This window comes from Puntigrus tetrazona, chromosome 19 (assembly GCF_018831695.1).
Source record: "Puntigrus tetrazona isolate hp1 chromosome 19, ASM1883169v1, whole genome shotgun sequence".
NCBI lineage: Eukaryota > Metazoa > Chordata > Actinopteri > Cypriniformes > Cyprinidae > Puntigrus > Puntigrus tetrazona.
Genome location: NC_056717.1, coordinates 3,868,846 through 3,890,756, shown reverse-complemented (window position 1 = coordinate 3,890,756; position 21,911 = coordinate 3,868,846). Strand labels below are relative to the sequence as shown.

General features: G+C 37.4%; 1 protein-coding gene across 1 annotated transcript in view; it reads right to left on the bottom strand.

Moving 5' to 3' along the window:
* LOC122323815 (serine/threonine-protein kinase pim-1-like) overlaps window positions 1-21,911 on the bottom strand; it is a 28,738-nt gene that overhangs the window by 1,209 nt on the left and 5,618 nt on the right. Inside the window, exons 2-6 of the mRNA XM_043217926.1 lie at window positions 14,120-14,259; window positions 14,005-14,075; window positions 13,684-13,827; window positions 13,229-13,374; window positions 12,687-13,065 (exon numbers count right to left, since the gene is read on the bottom strand). Coding sequence (XP_043073861.1) covers window positions 12,687-13,065; window positions 13,229-13,374; window positions 13,684-13,827; window positions 14,005-14,075; window positions 14,120-14,259 — 880 coding nt within the window. The remainder of the gene's footprint in view (window positions 1-12,686; window positions 13,066-13,228; window positions 13,375-13,683; window positions 13,828-14,004; window positions 14,076-14,119; window positions 14,260-21,911) is intronic.

Below are 21,911 nucleotides of genomic sequence, written 5' to 3'. Positions count from 1 at the left end.
GTACGGCTCGTTCTCTGTCTTCACCGTGAACTTCACAGCCACTGGAAGGCCGTCTTCACGGCGGGTCCTTTCAAAACGGAGCCGCATCCTCCTTCTCCCAACTTCTTGCCAATACAATATTTCCAGCAAATGCGGTCTATTAAAACATAATAATTATTCATTTTTAAAGATGAATACAGTGTACCTCAAGGTGGCATACCATACTTATTCATACTAAATTCTATATTTATTTCAATGACTTCAAATTGTTTGAGAAATATATGGAATATATGTGGTGTTTGAACAATGAAATATGAGAAAGGTATGAGAAGAAATGTTACAGCTGCAAAATGTAAAACACGCTGTCCTATAATAAACCCGTGAGAAGAACGCTTGTGTTTGAACACAACCGTAAAGTCAGACTCGGTTCTCGTTATCTTATCACAGTCCAGCTGTCTCTGCACACCTGGACTGTCCTGATCTTGAAGCTGGACGTCCTCCACTTGCTGGTCCTCAGCAGTGACAGCAGGGACAACAGCAGCACTGGAAGGAAGCTCCTGATGATCGCCGTCCTCTACAGTAGTTACGACGTCCTGTAGAGAAGTCTGATCTAAAGCGAGGAACATCAACCAGAGCTTGTTTTAATAAACACAGATGAAATATTGCAGACTTGTATAAGCAATAGCAGGGTGAATACTTTTGACATCTTCAAAATATGGTTAATATGTTTTTTGTGCGTGTAAAAGACATTCTTGATGTACAAAGCTTCTGGAGCATGTCAGTTACCATCAGTGCACCTCCTGGATGGGACCGTGTCCTGCTCCACCTCTCCCTGCTCCACCTGCTCATCCTGAGCACTGGTGGATTTCTGGGTGGGGAAACAAGAGAAGAAAGCAGCAAACTTCCGAAACCACTTCTGTTTCTGCCTCTTCTTCTTGCTTTTCTCCCTTTCTCTCTTTCCCGCCTCCCTCGCCGTCAGGACGAGGATGGAGCTCCACCGAGCGGTCGGTGGGTGTCCTCTCACGTCCTCCATCCGCTTTCTTTTTACGGGATACTCGCAACAAACGAAAAAACTCCATCACAACTGTAAAAACTGTGCCAACAACGTTAACTACACTGAACTCCTTACTCGCTACAAGCGGAGCAGGTGAGTTTCGCGCTTTATATAGAAGCACGTGACGTTCTAAATTATTTTATTACGCCATAAGGATTCATGATCCGAGAATTCTGTAAGATTCAAAAAAAAAAAAAAAAAAAAAAAAACTGTAAGATACCCACAAACATTAAAACAGTGGTGTCTAATGATGAATGATGTAAAATATATATATATTAAATGCGCGCGTGTGTGTCTGTGTGTATAAATGTAACGTTTTTATTAATATGTTTTCCTTTAGAATATTCTTCTGTATTTTTACAGATCTCGGTTACAGGTGTGGCCTGATGAGACTTTGTATCTCATGTTATTAACAGAAAAAAGCAAGGGATTGTCAAGGAAAACAATAAATGTACAATATTGATTTCGATATAATAAAAAAACCGAACATGACAATTGTACATTTCTCTCTTCAAATGCAGCCATAATTCTGTGTTCATGTGGAGACGGAGCTGTAGATTTTGGGTCTGTGGAGACTCCGCTGTTCTGTTACAATAGAATGGCTCATTCATTCAAAGCAAGCATGTCGAAAAGGGTCTGCAACATGGATTGAGCACACCGTCTGAGTAATACAGCATGTTTTGATAGAGACATCTGGGAATTTTTCGCAGTTTTGTGTACAGTGCATGTGGACCAGAGGCTCGGCCGTCCCCAGATCTAGCGTCGTCCACGGATTCAGGTCGGGTCCAGGTTTTCGTGCACTGTAAAAAATGTTTTTTTGAACTTGTAAATAAAAGGTAAATTATGTAAGTACATTTTACAAACAAATCATATTTTGTCTTTTTACTTAAAAATGTCATGAATAATTCAATAAGCTACTTGAGGTTTCGTTTTCATTTATTGTGCGTGAATACATAAGTAAATTCAAATGGAACTGCCGAAATAATATTTACTTAGTGTTTCGTTATCTAATGAACTCATGCAAAAAGTGACAAACCTAATTAAAACTTACTCCACTAAACCAGACAGGCTATACATGCTTCAATTGATTCCTCAGTTCATGGCGCGCAGAGGAAAGCAACGGACAATTTTCTCGAAGACTGGTGTGATTTTTACACGGTAAGTTATGAAATATTTGTTTATTTGTCAATTTAATTCCTTTTGCAGAAAAGTATAGATCCGTTTAAGCTGTCTGCGTCCTGTTGGTTAGAGAGGTAACGCGTTAACTGTTAATAGACGAACAAACATTCGTTATTAGCAAACGCCATTTGTGTCGAAAACAGTTGTATTGTATTGTACACATTTAATCTACGGAGAACTGTAATGTACAGTGAACTTTAAAACAAACTTTGTGGGACACATCGTCATGGTATCGTCACGACCAAGGGCTTGTGTTTATTCATGTGAATAAATAATTGTGCCCTCACATGATTTTTGAATTATTAGAAAGACTTTGAAGTTATTTACGAACTCAGAATGAAACACGAGGCCGAGCCCCGAGATGGGTGGGACATTAACTTTACACGAGGCCGAGCCGAGAACTTGACATGTGATGGAGAAAGCCGCTAAAACCCATATTAATCCACATAAAGTACAATTTTTCGTCGTATTTATTAAATCGATAAGCATTTAAAAAGTATGTACAACATACAAAAGTTATACGCAGGGTGTTTTGCGGAAAAAGCAGCGGTTGGGGGGGTGGTGGGGAGAATAAAAAATTTTTCTTCAAGTAATCATAACTCAATGTTAATGTGTTCTGTTAACAACGCACACGATAAATCCGTATTTTAGGCAAGTGTCATCTCATGAAATGTTTTTAATTTGAGTATGTTTAGAGTTGGAGTATGTTTATTCAAATTTGTAAAAAAAAAAAAATCTATTTTTAACATTAATATTTCTAACATATGTTCCACAGATTGCACACAGCATTCAAGGTCACGGAAGGTAAGTTGGCAATACTTCTTAACTTCTCAACATACAACACTGATTAATGTTGCAGTATGCAAATCAATTGTTTATTGCAGGTGCCACAGCATGAGGTGGTCATGCAAAAAATGCAGCTTTGAGTCAAACAAAAGACTTCAACTTTTAAAACACTTACGACTAAAGCACGGAAATTTTGGCTGTCAGTCTTCGATCCCTTGTCTTTATGCTGATTGCCCTTGTTCATTTAAAACATTTAATGCTCTTCGAGTACATTTGTCCCGACACCACACAGAATCAGACAAACCAACAGAGGTGCTTTCATTTTGTTGTCTTCTATGCAATTCCCAGTCATTCTCTTCAGAGAAGCAATATTTTGAGCACCTTAACAACCATCTGAGAAGGTACGAGGTAGTGAGCTGTGTATTCAAAACTGCAGCTTCAACACAAGCACTTATTCAACCTTTGCTACCCATAAACACAGGAAACATAATAAACACTCACTTGAAGATTTTAAAACTGAAGTCTTGAAAAATACCCAAATCCCTCTGTTTTGAAAAATGATTCGGAGGTCTCGGAGGATGACACAGAACTGGATGAAACTTTGGTTGAAGCACAAGATAATTTGTCTGACATTATAAAAAAGAAGTTTGGTCAACTTTTTCTAAAGTTGGAAAGTAATTTCAACGTGTCAAACAGGTGCATTGATCAAATCGTAGATGAGCTTCAGTTCATATCCTCCTCTGCATCTGCTCCAGTTTTAAAAGATGTTGTTGAGTCCACTTTAAAGAGCCATAACTGTGACATAGATCCAGCAGTTATCTCAGATTTGGTCAAAAATCTGTGTGAATCAAACACTTTCAGTTCAGCTTTAGGGAAAGATGGACCTTTTTCAACAGCATATAAGAGGAGAGAATTTATGAAAACACATTTTTCAGTTGTTGAACCTGTGGAATATATACTGGACAGTAAAGACAATAGAACATTCCAGTATGTTCCGATACTCCAGTCTTTGTTGCAAGTCTTGAAGAATATCAAAGAAAAGGACCTAGTCACTCAAAAAAATACTGGATGTGCATCAAAATACCAGTCCTTTTATGATGGATCTCACTTTCATGAAAATGAATTTTTTGCAGGTGATGTTGAGAGATTAAGCCTTATTCTGTACATCGATGACTTCAAAGTGTGTAATCCCTTGGGAACTTCTCGCAAGATTCACAAAATCACTGCTGTCTATTGGGTGTTAGGAAACATTCCAGCACACGCAAGATCAAAATTGGAATCTATTAATTTAGCCATTCTCTGTAAGGCAGATGACACAAAACGATTTGGATTTCAGAAGTGTGTTAGAGCCACTGTTAACTGATCTTCAAAGCTTGGAAAAGATGGTATTTTTATTCCAAGTCTAGGAAAAATCATAAAGGGCACTGTGGTGGCCGTGGTTGCTGATAATTTGGGAGCCCATTCTGTGGGAGGATTCGTTGAAAACTTCACGGGATCTCATGTCTGCCGATTTTGCCTTGCAGACAGGCCCCAGTTTCAGACCACAGAAGTAAGATCTGGACTTTTTCAGAGGAGAGATAAAGAGCAGCACACTCTGCATGTTGAGACAGTTTTGTCAAGTCCTACTTCCACTCCTTGCTATGGTGTGAAAAAACAGTGTGCACTGTCTGAGAAACTTAATCACTTTCATGTAACATCTGGTTACCCACCAGATGCATTACATGACCTTCTTGAAGGTCTTGTTCCAGTGGAACTGGCATTGTCATTTCAAGCCTTTATCAAGAAGAAATATTTTTCTCTTGAGGAGCTTAACACTTGCTTTCAGCAGTTCCCTTATAAGTGGAGTGACCAAACAAATCGTCCACATTTGATTGCTGCTCATTTTGCCACAAAACGGTCTGTAGGAGGAAATGCGCATGAAAATTGGTGTTTGTTGCGCCTTTTGCCTCTCATGATAGGCTTGAAAGTACCTCAGGATGATGAAGTGTGGCAAATGTTAATGACCTTAAAAGACATTGTGGAACTTGTGAATGCCCCATTTCATACAGAGCAGAGCATTTGCTACCTTGACTCTCTGATTTCTGAGCACAGACACAGATTTCTGGACGTTTTTCCTCAAGAAAAGCTTCTTCCCAAACACCACTTTCTTGAGCACTATACTGAACTCGTTCAGGAATTTGGTCCTCTAGCAGCCTTGTGGACCATGAGATTCGAAGCTAAACATGGATTTTTCAAGAAAGCTGTCAGACAAACGGGCTGTTTCAGAAACATACTACTGTCCCTACACTTCTCAGGACACCATTGTGCTATGTTCTTCTGAAAGTGAGACATCATTTTGTTCTCTAGACTCCAGATCTAGCAGTTCTCAAGACACTGTTCTGTTATCTTCATCTGAGAGTTCCACTTCATTCCGTTCTGAAGGATGGCCGGCAAAGTTTATAATACCAACTTTCTCATTTGATACAGAGCTCTTGCTTTCAGAAGGAAACAGAGCCTACCAAAAGTATGGCACCCTCTTGAACAATCCAAGAGTAACGAGTAGTGTCCTTGAGACACTAGCTGAGACAATATTTCGTTACACTGCGTACCCAACAGGTGTTCAGATTATGAATGTCGTAGAGATGTTGATTGAAAAGTACCCATGCCTTAAAGAGCCAGGGTCCTTTAATGGACAGTATGGGTGGCAACAAAGGATTAAATATAAGATGGGCAATTATCGAGCCAAATTAAGAGGCAGTCAGCTTTCTTCTGTTCTTCCAGAGTTGGAGGTCAACTCTTTGAAAAGAAAGAAGACAAATGAAAAGTTTTGCCCCAAAGGCATGAAAAGACCCCGGAAGGCTGAAGTAAATTACTTGCCTCCATTTCCATTTGGGGAAACCAAGGAAACTTTAGAGAAGGAGAGAGCTGATCTTCTCAAAAGAAATTCAGAAGAAAAACAACAAAAAGGTCATTGGTGAGATGATGGAGAAAACTTTCTCTTATCGAAGATTTGAAATTATTAATCAATGCCCTGCTGTCAAAGATTTCATGGAACGATGGCCAGCTCTTTTTTGTGAATCTGAGGTAAACCTTAGTTCCTCTTTTGCTGGCTTAATGGTAGATACTCATAACCTTCGGCACTCATATTTCATTCATTAAAAACAATTAAATATTTTAATTTCATTAGTATAGCATGATGTGTGTGTGTGGTTGGGAAAAAGGGTTTTATTTGACTACTAAATCTTAAATGTGTTATATTTACTTTTCTTTGTCTTAGATCAAGAATGAGTTCAGAAGGATAACAACAATTCCCCTGGAGCCAACCTTTCTGCAAAAACTGGACCTCTACACTCCAAATTTGTTTAAAATAAAGGGTGGGGATGCAGGCATAAAAATTCGAAGTGTGCTAGATTCATTCAGCCAGGTAAATGTATATATATCACATCCGATATCCTGCTGCTTCCTGACTTTATACACTGTGTGCTAAATTATTAGGCAAGTTTATATATTCATATTCATATTATATTTATATATAATAATGCCTAATAATCTGGCACACTTAAATATAAGGAGTTTTTCCACTTTCAGCTGTCTCTGACAATTATATATCACTTATATATGATTAAATACAAAATCAATAGTAGTTATTCAGATTGATGTGATTTGGGTTGGTAAAATGTTCTTGGGGAAAAAATATGACCCAAATTTAAACTTGCCTATTAATTCAGCACATAGTGTATAGATGTATTTATAAGATGGAAGTTTACCAAAACTGTTAATGTTCACTGCTATTTACTTTTGTTTTTAACAGCAAGTTGAAGATAAGAGAGATGCTGTGATTCGCTGCCTGCTTCCCTACCTGGGAGAATCATCTGAGGAGCTCATTGAAACCTACCAGGTACATTAGTAGATGAATTTTGTTTTGACTTCAAAATATGTACAGTACTGCAAAAGTCTAAGGAACATTAGTGTTTTGTGCACATTAGTTACTATCTTTCTGCTGTAGTTTGTCAGTATATGAAATATCATTTTATGTTCCTAAACATTCATTTTGTGATTATTTCTAATAAACCAGTGAAATTTTTGACAACAGTTCTTGCTCCACAGAAGATTTTTTTCTCACCATCATTGAGTCTTGTCTATCACAATATGAAGAAAGAGACAAAACTAAGAAACCTAAATCAAGAAAAACCATGGCAATGTTTGCAAAATGCTTAAAAACACACATGCAAATGTACTTGAATCAAGCATATCAAGTAAATTTTTAAAAATCTTTTTATCATTTTATAACAGATTTAATAATAGTGAGATCAAATCTCTGTGTGGAGCACTTATCACATGACATTAAAGAGAACATGTAACTTACTGTACAGTATTGTAACCACTTTGCACTTTGCACATTTATTTGACAGGATGTCAGCAGAGAGGTGATTAAAAATAGCTTCACCAATCACGTAATGAAGATTGTTGTACTGGGCAGCACTGCAGGAGAGGGAGATGCCAACATAGCTGACATCATCATTGTGATTGAGGGAAACGAGGTACTGTTGGGATGTAAGAATCTCACAAATGCGTGCCTTCTGCTTCATTTACTCCCTTAACTTAAGCTATCCGCCAAAGCTGAGAAACACATTTGAAGTCTTGCAGAAAATCTTTCTCGGGCTGGATGCTTTAAAGTTTTCTCCAAAAGTTAGCTCTTTACATAGAAAGCTACTAATGTAAGTCTGATAGTTGGCCAGTCTGCTGGTTTGTGTGACAGTTTAAAACTTACATTTTGTATTTGCTCATTTGTTCAGGATGTGAGAATGTTCTAAAAAGGTTTGTTAATGTAAATTAGAACAAAGTTTGTACTACACTGTACTGAACTATTTTGGCATGTTTTGGCAATGTGTCGATTCATTTTTGTCCATTCCAAGAGTTGAATTCAAATAAAAGTACTCAAGGAAATTGTCTGTCAGTGTTTTATTGAAAACATCATTAGTAATAAATGTTTGAACAATATTTAAAGTAAAGTTTACTCAGGATAACTAAAAAAGATAACTTGGACACTTTATGTAAAAAAAATGCAATAAATCATAGTATATTTCTAATAATTACTAAAGTAAAATTTACAAATAAGAGTCAATACAATTTATAGGAATTCCCAAGTAAACTTAACTTATAAGTTTCTAATTGAAGCTATTAATAATTATGGATAGGCTTTTACTTGGCAAATGTTTGTAAATTTACTAGCCTTTTCTGAGTGAAAATTGTTTCCAAGCTTTTTTCAAGTAAATCCCACTCCTATTTTGGCCAACGGTTCAGACATTCAACGCAACATTCCACCTCTTGGCACTCATCTTTTCTTGAAAAGAAAAAAAAGGAAAAGAAATCCAAAAAAATAAATTAATACAAGAGGGAAAAAGTTAAGAAAATTTATATTTATTCAAGTTTGACTTTGATTTTCTTCTCGTTCTAAAGAAAATGTTCTAAAAACGGATCCCGTTGGATGGTGCTGTACGTGTTCATTCTCGTTGTGTTGTTCAATGCAGCAGACACTGGTTGAATGAGGAGCGAGGTCACAGTTTGTGGAGATGGGAAAATTGCCACACAATATGAATTTTTAATTGTTCCTTGTTTTGAGAGAATAAAATTCATTTACTAATCCCTGTGTTTGTCTGCCATCGTTCTCCAGCATAACATGCTACCAAAAAAAATTACTAAAACACCACTTAACATGCTGCAGAGCATCTAGACACCAGTGCTAAAACATACTAAAGACTTCAGTGGGACAAAAGAATCAAATCAAATCTAGAGGTAATTCAAAAGATTAAATATATAACGTTAAGCCACAGATGTACTAATGGGAAATCTCAATATTTTAAACTGAGAAGAAAATCACCTGTCAATTTTGAGCAAATATAGAATTATTACAATTTAAAAATATTACTATTATAAAATTTTATTTAAAGTTATTTATTTTTAATAATGTAAATGTTGCCTAGTTCATATTAATCAGAACTTAAATACCAGTTGGTTCTGAAGACATTATTATTTGTTCAGTATTTTTGTTTAAAAAAAAAAAAAAAAAAAAAAAAAAGAAAAATCATAAAATATTTTTGTCACATTCTGGTAAATGAGACAGAGACGTAGTTCAAACAAAAAGTTGAGAATTTTAATGATTCACATTCTGTGTAGGTAACAGGGTCTTCGGTAAGCGAAGTTCAAATCAGAAAGTCAAAAGTTCATTCCTTATCTGACCATATCCTACACGAGTTGTAACTCACACAGGCAGGTGAATCAGGAAGCAGAACATCAAGTGAGTAAGCTCGAGAACAGCCATAGACTGAATGGTGAGTGTCTGTTTTATGCCAGTGACAGCAGGTGCGGGTGATCAGTATTCTCATGATTGTGAACGTGTCCAGGTGACGGGATCGGTAGGCGTGGGAAGTTAGGGCGTGACAATTTTACTTTAATTCGCTTGTGTGTTTAAAAACAACAAAGAAGCAATATGAAGTTTTAAAAGATCATTACTGTCTTCATTGGTTGTACTAAAATAAATGAACATGATTTAATGTTGGTGAACTGGATTACTTACCAAACAATCAACAGGCCATTATGCATTTTTCTTTATTATTATTATATTACTCGTGGGTTAATTCACAAGAGCATGTTTAAACTTAATTATTATACAATCAAATGAATAAAAAATACAGATCCTTAAGATGTCCTTTGTTTCACATCTTTCAATGATTGCTTCATCACTCATTCACAATCTAAAGGATGTTAAACTGATATACTTTAATACAGCATTGTTCAGAAATACATATAACATAATCTTTAGGGCAGATATGAGCCAGCTTGTTATTACTTAGCTGGTGAGATTATTTGTATTTTTTTATTTATTTATTTTTAACAACAACACAAAAAAAGGAATACACTTATACAAATAATCTCTTCCCAGCCCAACTTATTATAAAGAAAATAGAGGGGAAAAAAAAGAAAGAAAGGAAAAAGGAAAGAAAGAAGAAAAAAAGGAAATAATTTATAATAAAGTAAGAAAAGTCAACTTATTACAGTAAAAATTCTGTATCTATAACGCAGTTATGGTCTCAATGAAAGAAAGGAGAGGATTCCAAATTTGATTTTTGATTTTTTTGCAAATGTAAGAAAGACATCAAATCTTTCAACCAAGAGAGGTTGGGAGGGGGGCATGTGTAACAGTATACGTCTTTTGGCTATCAATGAGGCAAAGGCAATAATATCGGCATGGTGCTTCTTATATAAGCCAACAACAGGAGATATTCCAAAAATTGTTGTTATTGGACAAGGTATCACAGAAACACTAAGAGCTTTTGACATTGTATCAAAAAAAGAGGACCATTAAGAATTCAGACTAGGACAGGTGTAAAATGAATGAGTATGGTCTGCTGGGGACAACACGCATCTATTGCACCTATCATCTTCTGATAAACAGAGTTTTTAAAATTTTGCTTTAGTGAAATGGATTCTGTGAACAACTTTAAACTGAATGAGATTCGAGCGAGCACAGACAGAGTTAATTTTGGCAAAAACAGTGTCCCACAGCTCCTCATCAATTTCCTGTTCTAGCTCCATCTCCCAGGTTTGTTTGAGTGTAGAAAGAGGAGGAAGCTGTGAGAACCGAAGCAGGTCATAAATGGAGGAAATGCGGTTCAGAAATTTTGGTAGCAAGAATATTTCTTCAATTAAAGGATTCTTTGGCTGCTGGGGGAAAGTATCCAAATATTTTTTGGCAAAATCACGCGTTTGAAAATAACAAAGTAAGTTTGATTTAGAGATTTTATAATTACTCAACAAATCGTTAAATGACCCAAATGTGTGATCAAAGAACAGATGCCGGAACTGTATTAAACCCTTTTCACTTAACTGTGTGAAAGTAGAATCCAAACTAGAAGGGACAAAAAGATGATTACCACAGATAGGCGCCAAGAGATTATTTTTAAATTATTTTATTTAACATTCAGTGTGATGAATATACAGTAGTAAATCGAGAGGATTAATTGGGGCTTAATAATGGTTAAAATAAAAAGTTTTACAGCTTCACAGCTGTCATGGAGGCCAAAATTAGTTATAGACAACCAACATCACTTTTTGTGCTAAACAAGAGGTAAAGTATTCTAACATGGGGGTCTATGGGATTGACTAACATTTGGAGCCTGTGTCTAGTGGCCAGTCAGTGAATTTTAGTTTAGTGCTGGGTACACACTACAAGATTATCAGGCTGATTTTAAACGATTTCCCCCTCTTCCGACAATCCTAGGTAATGTCTCAATTATCTTTGTGGATCTAAAGATTATCTCATCAGATTTTCCTGTGGAATAAACACATTTATTCTCAAGTCTCGAGAGATTTTGTGAGGACTCTGTCTTCGTCACATTGCTGCACCCCACACACTATAGGAGCAAAATTGTCTTTTTGTCATGCTAGGTGGGCACAGTTTCAACGACCAGGCACCTCAGCTCCACCTACATCCTACCTCTTTTTCGATGATCCGAGAGTAATGAACAGTGATACGTTGCCAAGATGGTCACAGACACTATGTACATGTTTTATACAGTCTATGAAAACACATTTTTGTATATTGTATGTATGTTGGATTCAGTGGTTGCAGTGTCAGAAACTTGAAGCCCGAGGCAAGAAGCTGTAGGACCAGGGTATCTTTGAAAGGGTCCCTGTCTCCTAACCTCTGTGGTACTTACGAAGCTTTAGTGGACAATCTCTCATTGATAAGTTCTCAGTAACCCAAGGCAGAAAAAATTGGAGAGGCAATGTAAGCAGCAATAACAGGAACTTTTATTATTTCTTGAGTGACCCTGAGAGGATTCCTTGACCCCAAGAATCTTTGTGTCCATGACTGAGACCTCTGATGTTTCCGTGACATAGATCTGTGGGATCCGGGCACCAGTAGCAGAGACCTCTAGAGACCTTTGGGTTCCTCGATTATTAATAATATGCCTGGACGGTGCATTACTTAACTAACCTAAATAAACTCTTAACTATTTACTACACTCATCCCTGACGAGTAGTTCAGCAAGGCGCTTAAACTACTGTCTCGGGCCAAGGCGCCAGACGCAACCATGGCCTGCCAGCCCCGCAAGGCGCTAGGACTGGAGGGATGAAGGGGCTAACTTAAACCATTCGTGCAAGAGCATCTCATCCAGGTGAAGCCTCTGCTCTGGGTCACTTTTTAGGCAACCTCGAATAAAACGACAGCATTCTGTGAAGAAAGATGGAGAGAATTTTACACGTTTACAAGTTGCAAAACTTGGAGAGACTTTTTTTAAAAGCCACTGTTTTCTCAGTTTTGCATTTGTTCTTTTGTACTGAAGTTTCACACCGTCGGAGATGCCTGGCTCTTCCCACGCATCGGCATCCATCAAACCGATGTCGCTGCTGTCTGGGAAAAGTCTGGTCATCATCCGAAACAGCAGCACCCCCAGCGACCACACTGTGGCCTGCTTCCCGTCAGACTCGCCTTCTTCTCGTATACTCGGAGGGCAGTACCTTGCTGTCCCTGCAGGAAAACGTTTGTCACATGTGAAAGTCTGCTCTACCAACGGAACTTAATTTTAATGACAAATTACACTATGACTGGGTTTTCTTCTTCTGAGAAAGCTGTTAGTTGTGAGTCCCATCTAAACAGAGTGCTCATTAAAATCCCAAACTACGTTCAAGAAATAATACATACCACTATAGGTGGTGTAGGAGGTCTTTTTAAGGAGGTCTCCACAGCCAAAATCGATAAGTTTGACCTCTAGGGTCTCTACGTTGACCAGGATGTTTGGCATTTTGATGTCCCGATGGAAGACACTCTTGGAACAGCAAGCAGCAGCAGCATCGGTCACCTGCCGCATGAAATGACGTGCCATCTCCTCGCTGAAGTGGCCATCGTAATGCGCCCAAAAACTCAGCATGTCCATGCAATGCGAGGGCCGCTCTAGGACCATAATGTACTGGTCCGGTTGGTCCTCCCAGTCCAGTAGCTTTATGATGTGGGGACAGCTGGGGCCTTGATTGGCCATGAGAGTTAGGGCCACCTCCAGAGGAACTGGTCTGGGATGCTCAGGCTAGAAAAATTATGTTTTTTGTATGACTGTACACTGATACCCTGATACAGCATCTGTCGTCTCATTGAGGACATGAATATATAAACAACAAAAACTTAATAAAAACTTAATAAAATATTTTTATTACTGTGAAAAACTTCTGAAAGTTCTGATGTCTACTTACAAGGCTTAAGTACGGCTCGTTCTCTGTCTTCACCGTGAACTTCACAGCCACTGGAAGGCCGTCTTCACGGCGGGTCCCTTCAAAAACGGAGCCGCATCCTCCTTCTCCCAACTTCTTGCCAATACAATATTTCCAGCAAATGCGGTCTATTAAAACATAATAATTATTCATTTTTAAAGATGAATACAGTGTACCTCAAGGTGGCATACCATACTTATTCATACTAAATTCTATATTTATTTCAATGACTTCAAATTGTTTGAGAAATATATGGAATATATGTGGTGTTTGAACAATGAAATATGAGAAAGGTATGAGAAGAAATGTTACAGCTGCAAAATGTAAAACACGCTGTCCTATAATAAACCCGTGAGAAGAACGCTTGTGTTTGAACACAACCGTAAAGTCAGACTCGGTTCTCGTTATCTTATCACAGTCCAGCTGTCTCTGCACACCTGGACTGTCCTGATCTTGAAGCTGGACGTCCTCCACTTGCTGGTCCTCAGCAGTGACAGCAGGGACAACAGCAGCACTGGAAGGAAGCTCCTGATGATCGCCGTCCTCTACAGTAGTTACGACGTCCTGAAGAGAAGTCTGATCTAAAGCGAGGAACATCAACCAGAGCTTGTTTTAATAAACACAGATGAAATATTGCAGACTTGTATTAGCAATAGCAGGGTGAATACTTTTGACATCTTCAAAATATGGTTAATATGTTTTTTTGTGTGTGTAAATGACATTCTTGATGTACAAAGCTTCTGGAGCATGTCAGTTACCATCAGTGCACCTCCTGGATGGGACCGTGTCCTGCTCCACCTCTCCCTGCTCCACCTGCTCATCCTGAGCACTGGTGGATTTCGGGTGGGGAAACAAGAGAAGAAAGCAGCAAACTTCCGAAACCACTTCTGTTTCTGCCTCTTCTTCTTGCTTTTCTCTCCCTTTCTCTCTTTCCCGCCTCCCTCGCCGTCAGGACGAGGATGGAGCTCCACCGAGCGGTCGGTGGGTGTCCTCTCACGTCCTCCATCCGCTTTCTTTTACGGGATACTCGCAACAAACGAAAAAAACTCCATCACAACTGTAAAAACTGCTCCAACAACGTTAACTACACTGAACTCCTTACTCGCTACAAGCGGAGCAGGTGAGTTTCGCGCTTTATATAGAAGCACGTGACGTTCTAAATTATTTTATTACGCCATAAGGATTCATGATCCGAGAATTCTGTAAGATTCAAAAAAAAAAAAAAAAAACAACAACTGTAAGATACCCACAAACATTAAAACAGTGGTGTATAATGATGAATAAAAAAAAATATACATATTAAATGCGCGCGCGTGTGTCTGTGTGTATAAATGTAACGTTTTTATTAATATGTTTTCCTTTAGAATATTCTTCTGTATTTTTACAGATCTCGGTTACAGGTGTGGCCTGATGAGACTTTGTATCTCATGTTATTAACAGAAAAAAGCAAGGGATTGTCAAGGAAAACAATAAATGTACAATATTGATTTCGATATAATAAAAAAACCGAACATGACAATTGTACATTTCTCTCTTCAAATGCAGCCATAATTCTGTGTTCATGTGGAGACGGAGCTGTAGATTTTGGGTTTGTGGAGACTCCGCTGTTCTGTTACAATAGAATGGCTCATTCATTCAAAGCAAGCATGTCGAAAAGGGTCTGCAACATGGATTGAGCACACCGTCTGAGTAATACAGCATGTTTTGATAGAGACATCTGGGAATTTTTCGCAGTTTTGTGTACAGTGCATGTGGACCAGAGGCTCGGCCGTCCCCAGATCTAGCGTCGTCCACGGATTCAGGTCGGGGTCCAGGTTTTCGTGCACTGTAAAAATGTTTTTTGAACTTGTAAATAAAAGGTAAATTATGTAAGTACATTTTACAAACAAATCATATTTTGTCTTTTTACTTAAAAATGTCATGAATAATTCAATAAGCTACTTGAGGTTTCGTTTTCATTTATTGTGCGTGAATACATAAGTAAATTCAAATGGAACTGCCGAAATAATATTTACTTAGTGTTTCGTTATCTAATGAACTCATGCAAAAAGTGACAAACCTAATTAAAACTTACTCCACTAAACCAGACAGGCTATACATGCTTCAATTGATTCCTCAGTTCATGGCGCGCAGAGGAAAGCAACGGACAATTTTCTCGAAGACTGGTGTGATTTTTACACGGTAAGTTATGAAATATTTGTTTATTTGTCAATTTAATTCCTTTTGCAGAAAAGTATAGATCCGTTTAAGCTGTCTGCGTCCTGTTGGTTAGAGAGGTAACGCGTTAACTGTTAATAGACGAACAAACATTCGTTATTAGCAAACGCCATTTGTGTCGAAAACAGTTGTATTGTATTGTACACATTTAATCTACGGAGAACTGTAATGTACAGTGAACTTTAAAACAAACTTTGTGGGACACATCGTCATGGTATCGTCACGACCAAGGGCTTGTGTTTATTCATGTGAATAAATAATTGTGCCTCGCATGCTTTTTTTGAATTATTAGAAAGACTTTGAAGTTATTTACGAACTCAGAATGAAACACGAGGCCGAGGCCCCGAGATGGGTGGGACATTAACTTTACACGAGGCCGAGCGAGAACTTGACATGTGATGGAGAAAGCCGCTAAAACCCATATTAATCCACATAAAGTACAATTTTTTCGTCGTATTTATTAAATCGATAAGCATTTAAAAGTATATAAAACATACAAAAGTTATACGCAGGGTGTTTTGCGGAAAAAGCAGCGGTTGGGGGAGGGTAATGTTTTTTTTCTTCAAGTAATCATAACCCAATGTTAATGTGTTCTGTTAACAACGCACACGATAAATCCGTATTTTAGGCAAGTGTCATCTCATGAAATGTTTTTAATTTGAGTATGTTTAGAGTTGGAGTATGTTTATTCAAATTTGTAAAAAAAAAAATCTATTTTTAACATTAATATTTCTAACATATGTTCCACAGATTGCACACAGCATTCAAGGTCACGGAAGGTAAGTTGGCAATACTTCTTAACTTCTCAACATACAACACTGATTAATGTTGCAGTATGCAAATCAATTGTTTATTGCAGGTGCCACAGCATGAGGTGGTCATGCAAAAAATGCAGCTTTGAGTCAAACAAAAGACTTCAACTTTTAAAACACTTACGACTAAAGCACGGAAATTTTGGCTGTCAGTCTTGATCCCTTGTCTTTATGCTGATTGCCCTTGTTCATTTAAAACATTTAATGCTCTTCGAGTACATTTGTCCCGACACCACACAGAATCAGACAAACCAACAGAGGTGCTTTCATTTTGTTGTCTTCTATGCAATTCCCAGTCATTCTCTTCAGAGAAGCAATATTTTGAGCACCTTAACAACCATCTGAGAAGGTACGAGGTAGTGAGCTGTGTATTCAAAAACTGCAGCTTCAACACAAGCACTTATTCAACCTTTGCTACCCATAAACACAGGAAACATAATAAACACTCACTTGAAGATTTTAAAACTGAAGTCTTGAAAAATACCCAAATCCTCTGTTTTGAAAAATGATTCGAGGTCTCGGAGGATGACACAGAACTGGATGAAACTTTGGTTGAAGCACAAGATAATTTGTCTGACATTATAAAAAGAAGTTTGGTCAACTTTTTCTAAAGTTGGAAAGTAATTTCAACGTGTCAAACAGGTGCATTGATCAAATCGTAGATGAGCTTCAGTTCATATCCTCCTCTGCATCTGCTCCAGTTTTAATAGATGTTGTTGAGTCCACTTTAAAGAGCCATAACTGTGACATAGATCCAGCAGTTATCTCAGATTTGGTCAAAAATCTGTGTGAATCAAACACTTTCAGTTCAGCTTTAGGAAAGATGGACCTTTTTCAACAGCATATAAGAGGAGAGAATTTATGAAAACACATTTTTCAGTTGTTGAACCTGTGGAATATATACTGGACAGTAAAGACAATAGAACATTCCAGTATGTTCCGATACTCCAGTCTTTGTTGCAAGTCTTGAAGAATATCAAAGAAAAGGACCTAGTCACTCAAAAAAATACTGGATGTGCATCAAAATACCAGTCCTTTTATGATGGATCTCACTTTCATGAAAATGAATTTTTTGCAGGTGATGTTGAGAGATTAAGCCTTATTCTGTACATCGATGACTTCAAAGTGTGTAATCCCTTGGGAACTTCTCGCAAGATTCACAAAATCACTGCTGTCTATTGGGTGTTAGGAAACATTCCAGCACACGCAAGATCAAATCTATTAATTTAGCCATTCTCTGTAAGGCAGATGACACAAAACGATTTGGATTTCAGAAAGTGTTAGAGCCACTGTTAACTGATCTTCAAAGCTTGGAAAAAGATGGTATTTTTATTCCAAGTCTAGGAAAAATCATAAAGGGCACTGTGGTGGCCGTGGTTGCTGATAATTTGGGAGCCCATTCTGTGGGAGGATTCGTTGAAAACTTCACGGGATCTCATGTCTGCCGATTTTGCCTTGCAGACAGGCCCCAGTTTCAGACCACAGAAGTAAGATCTGGACTTTTTCAGAGGAGAGATAAAGAGCAGCACACTCTGCATGTTGAGACAGTTTTGTCAAGTCCTACTTCCACTCCTTGCTATGGTGTGAAAAAACAGTGTGCACTGTCTGAGAAACTTAATCACTTTCATGTAACATCTGGTTACCCACCAGATGCATTACATGACCTTCTTGAAGGTCTTGTTCCAGTGGAACTGGCATTGTCATTTCAAGCCTTTATCAAGAAGAAATATTTTCTCTTGAGGAGCTTAACACTTGCTTTCAGCAGTTCCCTTATAAGTGGAGTGACCAAACAAATCGTCCACATTTGATTGCTGCTCATTTTGCCACAAAACGGTCTGTAGGAGGAAATGCGCATGAAAATTGGTGTTTGTTGCGCCTTTTGCCTCTCATGATAGGCTTGAAAGTACCTCAGGATGATGAAGTGTGGCAAATGTTAATGACCTTAAAAGACATTGTGGAACTTGTGAATGCCCCAGTTCATACAGAGCAGAGCATTTGCTACCTTGACTCTCTGATTTCTGAGCACAGACACAGATTTCTGGACGTTTTTCCTCAAGAAAAGCTTCTTCCCAAACACCACTTTCTTGAGCACTATACTGAACTCGTTCAGGAATTTGGTCCTCTAGCAGCCTTGTGGACCATGAGATTCGAAGCTAAACATGGATTTTTCAAGAAAGCTGTCAGACAAACGGGCTGTTTCAGAAACATACTACTGTCCCTACACTTCTCAGGACACCATTGTGCTATGTTCTTCTGAAAGTGAGACATCATTTTGTTCTCTAGACTCCAGATCTAGCAGTTCTCAAGACACTGTTCTGTTATCTTCATCTGAGAGTTCCACTTCATTCCGTTCTGAAGGATGGCCGGCAAAGTTTATAATACCAACTTTCTCATTTGATACAGAGCTCTTGCTTTCAGAAGGAAACAGAGCCTACCAAAAGTATGGCACCCTCTTGAACAATCCAAGAGTAACGAGTAGTGTCCTTGAGACACTAGCTGAGACAATATTTCGTTACACTGCGTACCAACAGGTGTTCAGATTATGAATGTCGTAGAGATGTTGATTGAAAAGTACCCATGCCTTAAAGAGCCAGGGTCCTTTAATGGACAGTATGGGTGGCAACAAAGGATTAAATATAAGATGGGCAATTATGAGCCAAATTAAGAGGCAGTCAGCTTTCTTCTGTTCTTGTTGCAGGTCAACTCTTTGAAAAGAAAGAAGACAAATGAAAAGTTTTGCCCCAAAGGCATGAAAAGACCCCGGAAGGCTGAAGTAAATTACTTGCCTCCATTTCCATTTGGGGAAACCAAGGAAACTTTAGAGAAGGAGAGAGCTGATCTTCTCAAAAGAAATTCAGAAGAAAAACAACAAAAAGGTCATTGGTGAGATGATGGAGAAAACTTTCTCTTATCGAAGATTTGAAATTATTAATCAATGCCCTGCTGTCAAAGATTTCATGGAACGATGGCCAGCTCTTTTTTGTGAATCTGAGGTAAACCTTAGTTCCTCTTTTGCTGGCTTAATGGTAGATACTCATAACCTTCGGCACTCATATTTCATTCATTAAAAACAATTAAATATTTTAATTTCATTAGTATAGCATGATGTGTGTGTGTGGTTGGGAAAAAGGGTTTTATTTGACTACTAAATCTTAAATGTGTTATATTTACTTTTCTTTGTCTTAGATCAAGAATGAGTTCAGAAGGATAACAACAATTCCCTGGAGCCAACCTTTCTGCAAAAACTGGACCTCTACACTCCAAATTTGTTTAAAATAAAGGGTGGGGATGCAGGCATAAAAATTCGAAGTGTGCTAGATTCATTCAGCCAGGTAAATGTATATATATCACATCCGATATCCTGCTGCTTCCTGACTTTATACACTGTGTGCTAAATTATTAGGCAAGTTTATATATTCATATTCATATTATATTTATATATAATAATGCCTAATAATCTGGCACACTTAAATATAAGGAGTTTTTCACTTTCAGCTGTCTCTGACAATTATATATCACTTATATATGATTAAATACAAAATCAATAGTAGTTATTCAGATTGATGTGATTTGGGTTGGTAAAATGTTCTTGGGAAAAAATATGACCCAAATTTAAACTTGCCTATTAATTCAGCACATAGTGTGTAGATGTATTTATAAGATGGAAGTTTACCAAAACTGTTAATGTTCACTGCTATTTACTTTTGTTTTTAACAGCAAGTTGAAGATAAGAGAGATGCTGTGATTCGCTGCTCTGCTTCCCCTACCTGGGAGAATCATCTGAGGAGCTCATTGAAACCTACCAGGTACATTAGTAGATGAATTTTGTTTTGACTTCAAAATATGTACAGTACTGCAAAAGTCTAAGGAACATTAGTGTTTTGTGCACATTAGTTACTATCTTTCTGCTGTAGTTTGTCAGTATATGAAATATCATTTTATGTTCCTAAACATTCATTTTGTGATTATTTCTAATAAACCAGTGAAATTTTTGACAACAGTTCTTGCTCCACAGAAGATTTTTTCTCACCACCATTGAGTCTTGTCTATCACAATATGAAGAAAGAGACAAAACTAAGAAACCTAAATCAAGAAAAACCATGGCAATGTTTGCAAAATGCTTAAAAACACACATGCAAATGTACTTGAATCAAGCATATCAAGTAAATTTTTAAAAAATCTTTTTATCATTATAACAGATTTAATAATAGTGAGATCAAATCTCTGTGTGGAGCACTTATCACATGACATTAAAGAGAACATGTAACTTACTGTACAGTATTGTAACCACTTCGCACTTATTTATTTGACAGGATGTCAGCAGAGATGTGATTAAAAATAGCTTCACCAATCACGTAATGAAGATTGTTGTACTGGGCAGCACTGCAGGAGAGGGAGATGCCAACATAGCTGACATCATCATTGTCATTGAGGGAAACGAGGTACTGTTGGGATGTAAGAATCTCACAAATGCGTGCCTTCTGCTCATGGGCTTCATTTACTCCCTGAACTTAAGCTATCCGCCAAAGCTGAGAAACACATTTGAAGTCTTGCAGAAAATCTTTCTCGGGCTGGATGCTTTAAAGTTTTCTCCAAAAGTTAGCTCTTTACATAGAAAGCTACTAATGTAAGTCTGATAGTTGGCCAGTCTGCTGGTTTGTGTGACAGTTTAAAACTTACATTTTGTATTTGCTCATTTGTTCAGGATGTGAGAATGTTCTAAAAAGGTTTGTTAATGTAAATTAGAACAAAGTTTGTACTACACTGTACTGAACTATTTTGGCATGTTTTGGCAATGTGTCGATTCATTTCTGTCCATTCCAAGAGTTGAATTCAAATAAAAGTACTCAAGGAAATTGTCTGTCAGTGTTTTATTGAAAACATCATTAGTAATAAATGTTTGAACAATATTTAAAGTAAAGTTTACTAAGGATAACTAAAAAAGATAACTTGGACTCTTTATGTAAAACAAATGCAATAAATCATAGTATATTTCTAATAATTACTAAAGTAAAATTTACAAATAAGAGTCAATACAATTTATAGGAATTCCCAAGTAAACTTAACTTATAAGTTTCTAATTGAAGCTATTAATAATTATGGATAGGCTTTTACTTGGCAAATGTTTGTAAATTTACTAGCCTTTTCTGAGTGAAAATTGTTTCAAGCTTTTTTCAAGTAAATCCCACTCCTATTTTGGCCAACGGTTCAGACATTCAACGCAACATTCCACCTCTTGGCACTCATCTTTTCTTGAAAAGAAAAAAGGAAAAGAAATCCAAAAAAATAAATTAATACAAGAGTTAAGAAAAAGTTAAGAAAATTTATATTTATTCAAGTTTGACTTTGATTTTCTTCTCGTTCTAAAGAAAATGTTCTAAAAACGGATCCCGTTGGATGGTGCTGTACGTGTTCATTCTCGTTGTGTTGTTCAATGCAGCAGACACTGGTTGAATGAGGAGCGAGGTCACAGTTTGTGGAGATGGGAAAATTGCCACACAATATGAATTTTTAATTGTTCCTTGTTTTGAGAGAATAAAATTCATTTACTAATCCCTGTGTTTGTCTGCCATCGTTCTCCAGCATAACATGCTACCAAAAAAAATTACTAAAACACCACTTAACATGCTGCAGAG